General features: G+C 35.8%; 2 protein-coding genes across 4 annotated transcripts; one reads left to right on the forward strand and one right to left on the reverse strand.

Moving 5' to 3' along the window:
- The first annotated feature begins 958 nt into the window (after nucleotides 1–958).
- Nucleotides 959–4,048, forward strand: LOC121796740 (uncharacterized protein At5g43822-like). Of its 2 annotated transcripts, none has more exons than XM_042195530.1 (7): nucleotides 959–1,085; nucleotides 1,330–1,485; nucleotides 1,557–1,675; nucleotides 2,068–2,247; nucleotides 2,788–2,844; nucleotides 3,341–3,408; nucleotides 3,616–4,048. In XM_042195530.1, exons 2-7 carry the CDS (start codon nucleotides 1,354–1,356, stop codon nucleotides 3,657–3,659), a joined length of 600 nt encoding a protein of 199 aa, XP_042051464.1. In that variant the 5' UTR covers nucleotides 959–1,085; nucleotides 1,330–1,353; the 3' UTR covers nucleotides 3,660–4,048. The 2 variants fall into 2 exon arrangements, with proteins under 2 accessions (XP_042051464.1, XP_042051468.1); XM_042195534.1 differs by having other exon boundaries at nucleotides 969–1,085; nucleotides 1,347–1,485.
- A 903-nt stretch (nucleotides 4,049–4,951) lies between these two features.
- On the reverse strand, nucleotides 4,952–5,885 carry LOC121744208 (LOB domain-containing protein 21-like). Of its 2 annotated transcripts, none has more exons than XM_042137700.1 (2): nucleotides 5,454–5,885; nucleotides 4,952–5,363 (listed from the first exon to the last, which is right to left on the reverse strand). In XM_042137700.1, exons 1-2 carry the CDS (start codon nucleotides 5,802–5,804, stop codon nucleotides 5,319–5,321), a joined length of 396 nt encoding a protein of 131 aa, XP_041993634.1. In that variant the 5' UTR covers nucleotides 5,805–5,885; the 3' UTR covers nucleotides 4,952–5,318. The 2 variants fall into 2 exon arrangements, with proteins under 2 accessions (XP_041993634.1, XP_041993625.1); XM_042137691.1 differs by having other exon boundaries at nucleotides 4,952–5,101; nucleotides 5,205–5,885.
- Between the last annotated feature and the right edge of the window lie 1,586 nt (nucleotides 5,886–7,471).

Here is a 7,471-nt window from a genome sequence, read left to right on the forward strand (position 1 = left end):
AATTAACGGCATAAACAATAGTAATTTTTAAGATATTCGAAAATAAACTTAATATATAAAATAAAATAAATAGTGGTCATAGATAATAGTAGTATAAATTAATTTGTCAATGTACATGTATTCGTTTTGGGGGACCAATTAGATTGGGCATTTATTCTTAACTTCTTTAATTAATTCTTTTATAAGAGTAATATCTATTTGCCAAAAATAAATGTTTAGAATAACTCATTTTTATCAAATACTAATCATTTAAAAAATTGCGCCGTTGCCAGGGATTGGACCCGGGTCACCCGGGTGATAGGCTGGAATGCTTACCAGTGTGACGCATAAGGGTTATGCGTCATTAGGGTAAGACGCATAATGCTTATGCGTCTTTGAACGACGCATAACCCTTGTGCGTCGTTAACCAACGACGCATAAGGGTTGTGCGTCGTTCAATAATAATGACGCATAACCCTTGTGCGTCATTCCCCATTCAGAATAAATCTAATCTCCTTCATTAAAATGGAATTTCATTAGTTCTCTAGAACAAAAATAGAATTGTTCCCGCAAGTGGTAGGCTGGCCATTTTTCTCACGCATTGACCAGGGATCGAATCTCGGCAATAACTTTTTTATTTTTTTTTCCAATTCGGTTTCTACCGGTTAGAACCGAACCGATTCTTTCTCGGTTTCGTTTTTTTTTTCCAATTTGGTTCCTATCGGTTAGAACCGAACCGATTCTTTCTCGGTTCCGGTTTTTTTTCAATTCGGTTCCTATCGGTTAGAACCGAACCTATTCTTTCTCGGTTTCGGTTCTTTGTTTTCGGAAAATTGGGAAGTCGGTTAACCGACTTTTCGGTTCAGTTAGAACCGATTCGAACCGATTCCCAGCCCTTAAATCATTAACAAAAATTAAATGATTGACTATAATCATAAATTAAACCTAATTTAGTTTAAGTTAATCGGGCCAAAATTTTCAAAATTAGTTCTCTCTGTAGCCCTCCCTCTCTCACAATTTTCGCACTCTCGTAGAGCCGCAGACTCCTCCACAGAGTCGCCCCCTTCTCCTTTAGCGCCGGCGAAATTTTCCTCGGCTAACTCCAAGTAAAAATTCTTTTATTCTCCTCTTTCAGTTTGCTTTTCAAATTTTATTTGGTAATCTATTTATGACATCGTGTAAAATGCAAATTTTTTCATTTATTTATTAGCCTTTCTAAGAGAAAACTACAAACTGAATTCTGTATATATGCAATTCGATCCAAACTGCATTATGTATATTTGTGGAGCCATGGAGGGTTATTTCTATTGGAATTTTGTGTTGAGACTTAAAAGATGACGAATGCTGCAGTCTTTGTGAAAAAATAGTGAAAGGATGGAGTCAATAGTGAAAAAATATCAGAGACAATTCCGGAAAATTAAGGGCGAAATTAGCCGATGGGAAGAGCTCCGGTCTCGGCTTATTTCCCAATTCTCTAACGCATCTTCCATAATCCAGAGGCTGCAGGTGTCACTCTCTATAATTTCAAGTATTTAATTGTTCGATTTCTATGTTTATTGATTTAATTGATATTTTAGGCGATTCAAAATTCGCAAAACTATGGAACTTTGGGATGTGTTGAGGGCATTGAAGGTGTTGTGTTGGCAAAGCAGATGGATTCCCTTCAAACTATCATCATCAACATCAACAGCACTATGTAGTGTGTCTATTTTTTTGTTGCTGCTTTCTGTTTTATTTTATTTGCAAGCTGTTTTTGTATGTTTGTGTTTCGTGTAGCTTTTCTTCTAAAGTATAAATTTTGAAATATTATGTATATTTATATTTGTTGTTGGTTTAAAATTGAAACCACTTGATAAGAAACAAAGCCTTGCAAACATGTACTGTGTATTGTTATATATTGAAGAAATATATGAATGAGTTTGTTTGCAGATGCTTATTGATTATAATAACTTATATAGGAGTACTTAGGTTCATGCGTTGATTGTTGTGATTCTTTATTACCATTGCATTTTTCCTTGACAAGTGGACAAAGAAAGTTTTAAAATTGGAATATTGGAATTTTTTCCCTAAGAGTAATTTTTTTTTCAGGAAAGAATTCGGTGGGATTGTTTCTTCCCTTGAGAAGGTAGTTCGTGATAGCAAGCAGCTTGCGAAAGTGGGGTCTGCCCAGATGACTGGAAAACAACTGAAGCTACAGATTGGAGTAAAACCAACTATTGCATATTGCATAGAAGGACTTAGACTTCTTGAAGAAATGCATCGATCAGAGTAAGGATGTCACAATTCTATCTATTGGAAATGTTGTTTTATTCGTTTACCTTGCTTGGTGCTTGTCCCAGAAAATGGAACATTAGGCAACCCTGGTCCTGGATCATACATGGATAAATTTCTTATGCTTTGAATTTAAGTTGTATTGAAATTTCTGTTGTGGTTGAAGACTTGAAGTTGTATTTTGTTCTTATAATTATTTCAAGTATGGGACCTGTTGTGTGAGATTAATGCCATCAATAGTTAGCTTCAGTATTATAGACATACTGCTGGTGCTGTAAAATTGACATAATTTCCATTTGGACTAATTTCAGATGCTATCCCGTACAATCTTTAAGGAATTATATAGTTAAAGTTAGAATTTTTGTTTTGAAAATTATAAAGGTAGGCGCAGATTTTTCTCATGACGCCCCGTTGTATGTTTAGGGAATGTATTAACCAATTACACTTATTGAAAAGAAAAGTTACTCATAACTTATTTTGGGTATTTCGTGATCTAGAGATTTGAAATATTAATTGTAACTCGTTATTTTTCATCAGGTACCTTCTCAAATTATCTATTGTATCAGCGCTTCCTGCCCTTGCATTGAAACCCAGGTTAACACCCTTCTTAATATAATCTAGCTAAAACGTATGCCTCCTTTGATTGCCTTGGAAAGATGTCTCTTTAGTGTGGAGTATGTCATGGTAAACAATCAAACCGAGCATGCTTTTTCGTAACTCTATGTTTCCGGGCCCATCATTTATGGCTGTATTCGTTCAGACAAGCTAAAAACTTGATTTATGCAAATGAAGAATGAACTAAAATTAAATCTTCGGATTACCATCATGCTTTATTGATGCTTCTTGTAACTTTTACTCCTTGTACTGTTTAGTAAGTGTAATTCCTTGTTCATACAAGTTGACTTGAGGAAGCTTGTACCTGGTCTTTAAAATTTGACTTTGCTATTTTATTGATAGTTCTGGTCTAAGAGTTATATGTTCGTTGTTCATGTCATGTATTTGCTTTCATATTTTTAATGGTCCTGTGATGCTTATAAATATCTATGCTCTTTCAGTTTTCATGAGTTCATTGTTGGATTTATCTTTTCAGTGCAAGTGCTGACTTAGGGGCACTTCAACAGCTTTTAGTAGATCAACCTAATATCCCCCAAGAAGAAGGTAACATAACTTTCTAGCAGAAGCATTAGTAAATTCCTAACTTAGAATTCTTATTGCAGGATTCTTAGTGTGTGTTCAAATGTTCATTAAGTTTAACTAATCCGACAAGAATGCTAGTTGGCTCAGCTTTGCAATTTGAACAATAAAAATTTCTTGATTCTGTTAACGAATATTTTAGTTTGACAGTATCTGCTTTTGCTCGTGCAGTGCAACATATATACAACATCATATTTGCTGAAGAAATTTCTTGAAGTGTTTGTTGTACATGGTAATGTCGAATTCTGAAGAAGGAAAGTTCGATGGCCTTGAGCATTCATTACTGAACGGAAATGGTGAAAGAAGCATTATTGATTGCTCGGACCTCAATCAAAGGAAGGCAAACTTCCGGATCTTGTGACCTGTAATATCATATCACCGTTCCTTGCAAGAGCCCACAATTCAAGCTTAACCCATGAACTGAATCTGGAGTCTCGATTTTTCTTAATAGATTAGAATCTGTATTTTCTTATACTGCAGGGTTCGAAATTTTTCTTCCCAGCAAGTTTTGGAAAATTTCATGTTGATTGAAAGGGTAGAAGGTACATTTTTTGAAGTGGTTTGTGTTTGTTCGGTCGATAAAAAATGGTTGCGGTTTGGAACAGTCGATGACGATTTTGGACCAAAAATTGTTGGCCATAGTAATAGCTTTGGATTCTGGTTCTGCATCCGATTACATATAAAGTAAGTAGTAACAAAAAAGAGAAAGAAACCGCCTTCCTATGACAAGTCCCATCACTAATTAATTGAAATTATTTGTACAGCTAAGTTAAAATTGATCCAAGTCAATGATGAGGGTAGTCGCATGAAATTATTATGGCAAATTTCAATCAATAATCATAGTTATGTTATCCCATAAGTAAGGTGGCCGTTAATGTAGCACATGGGAAGGAGAAACTCCATTATGGATGCCAAAACCAAAAATACCTCAACTTTTCCATCATGCCATTTCAATTATTAACATTCAAACTTGACCATAAAGTGAAACACTAAAACAACCGCTTTTGTTTTCATCTTTCATTACTCTCTCTTGATTTTTCCTAATTTTTAGTAAGGCCCTAATCAATTAATTGAAACAAGATCGAGTTGCAACCTAGCTAACACTTGATCATCTCATATAAATCACATATGACAAAATTTAATTTCGATTTCTTTTTAATCAGAAAATGACGAACAATAAAAACACCTGTGAATGTGATGTCAACATACTACTCCATCTGTACCAAGGAAGATAACCCCTTCCTTGAGCGGCACGAGATTTTATGCAATTTTATTTTGTGTGTTAAATAGTGATTAAAGTGTTTTCATTTTTAATAATGAGTCATTTTGATTGGGACAAACCAAAAAGGGAAGTGAGTTATCTTCAATGGTACATAACCAATACTTACCTAGTCTAATGCATACAACTAAATCCATACAAAATATTTAACTCTAAGCTTGATGTTAACTTGTTTCATGAAAATACTGAGCCTCAAAGGCCCAAAACCCAGGCAATTCTCTTAAAAGATAGAGAGAAATCTAACTTTATTATCCACATGGAAAAAAAATAAAAACTAATTCTCGAGTTACAACACATAGAACACACTAGATGGCTCGAACCCCGATCTATTGATTGGAGGGGAAGCGTCTTACCAATTAATCAACCGCGCTTCATCGCCTGGTAAAATTAAACTAATTAACCAACCACACAAAAAAATGAAGCAAAACACAAGCCACTTTGCATCTAACATGATTGAAACACAATCGATGAAATTTAATACCTCGTAGCTAGCTAGATGTTTTCACATGTCCGTATCAATGAAAACGATAGCTCACTCAAATTTTCTCAGTTAAACATCATGATCACACATAAATATTTGATGAGAGAGATCTAGTCAAGGGTAGTGGAATGGGGCAAAATGATCCAAGGGGAGTGTGGGGTGGTCGAAGAGGTCGGGCATGGGGGTGTCGAAGAGAGGGGACATGTCGTCGAAGAAGGGGGCCGGGGGAGGGGGAGGGGGAGGGGGCTGGTGGTCGAGGAAGCACGCGAGGCGGCTTCGTGCGAGGAAGAGGTCGTGCTGCAGCTCGACCATCTTGTGCTGCAGAGATGCGATGGCGCCAATGCACCCGTAGACCGGGTCTTGTAGGCGCACCTCAGCCTCGAACACGAGCGAGTTGACCGCGTCCTCCCGGTGCTCCTCTGGGACCTCGTTCAGGATCTTGCTCACGTTGCTCGCCCCGAACACCTTGTGCACCTTGGCGAACTTTTTGGGCTCGTCCGACCGGAAGTAGGGCGCGAACTGGCAGTTCGGGGTGCATCTCCTCTTCAAGAACTTGCACGCCGCGCACGAAGAGCTAGACCGAGGCTCCTGGCTCTTCATCTCAACTATGTATCAAATGTTGTTGGGTATATATCAATTTATAGACTCACCTCACCCTAATGTAAAAGATTGTTTTTTTTAGATTTGGGGTTGTTTTCATCAGGTTTTGATTAATTACATGTATTAATATTAGTTGGTTTGTTAATTTTCATGAGGGTAGATATGCACTGTTGAACACATTTAAGTGATGTATAACCACTCTAATTATGTAGATATCTTGTAATTTAGTGGCATATTAGTAATGAATTAGTGGCACCTAGGCATATAGTGATGAATGATGAAAAATGTCTAAATCAGGTATGATGGGATATGATAGTTCAACAACAAAGCAGACGAAACAATTGTGGCTTCATGAGAATATATGGGGCCTATATGGACTCATCAACAAAGTTAGATGAGATGTTTCACATATCTATATAATTCAAGAAAAGTTATTTCACCAGAAAAGAAACCCTAGTTCAATTTTGATTTATCAACAAGCTTGGAAACCTCAAAGCCTATACTATGCACTCTGCTTTTATAAGTTTTGGAAATTCCAATATTCAATTCTACAAAATGGAGAGGCACTCTATATCATATCACCTTTCAATCAACAGAATATATATCTGTAGCTCAGTTGAAAGTATTGTTCCTTATATTGTCGAACATTAGTACATCCATTTGCTTTCGATTTTTCTTTTAATATAAATGGTAAATAATTAAACTAAGTTTTGCCCCAAGTAATAACTCAATTTTGTAGAAGTATGGTCATTTCCAGACGTTTATTTGTTTCTAGCAGCTTGGGATACGTGTGATGCCATGCACTTCTAAGTCCATCTACAATATCACTATTTCATCACTTAACTTACACTATTCATATATTTTTGTGATTTTTAGGGTACAAATAATCCAGTTCAGTTTCATACAATCAAATAATAAAACCCTATAAATACTACTCCCTCTATGGAAGTAATAGAGGCATTTTTTTAGGCACGGAAATTAAGAAAAAATGTGTTAGGTGAGTTAAGTAAAAGGAGAATAAAGTGGGAAATGAAAAAGGTAGAGATGAAGAGAGAAAAAAAATAAGAGAGATTAAAGTATGTGTGGAAAAATGTGTTAGACTTTTACTAAAAAGGGAAATGACTCTATTACTATGGAACGTATCAAAATGGCAAAATGGCAAAATGACTATGGAACAGAGGGAGTATTAACTGCAAAAGAATATGCGTGCAATGCAGTATAATAGGTATCGAACTCATATAAAAGACATTGACTATTAGAAAACAATTAATTCATGTTGTTGGATTGCTCTCCTTTTTGGAGTTAACAATTACAAGTCAATACAACTTCTACCTACTTCTACTCCTAGGTTTCAATAATTGTGGCTACTCATAAATAAGTTCTCATTGAAAAGTCCAACAAGTTGTGCATAAGTTAACCTATAAATAGGGACTCTTTCCTTGTGAAGAAACATCGTACATCCACAATAAAACATTCATCTGACTTATATTTTCTCTCTCTAATATCTACTTCTTACATTGTGTATTTTATCATTGTAGAGGATTTGCAATAGGGCTACTTGTCTTGTTAGTCGGTATAAATATTTGGTACTCCCATCAACATTATAGTGGAGTTTTTTGGCTCTCTCGGTAGTGGTTTTTTTACCTCTATTTACGGGGTTTTTTCCA

Source organism: Salvia splendens, chromosome 1 (genome assembly GCF_004379255.2).
Source record: "Salvia splendens isolate huo1 chromosome 1, SspV2, whole genome shotgun sequence".
Lineage (NCBI taxonomy): Eukaryota > Viridiplantae > Streptophyta > Magnoliopsida > Lamiales > Lamiaceae > Salvia > Salvia splendens.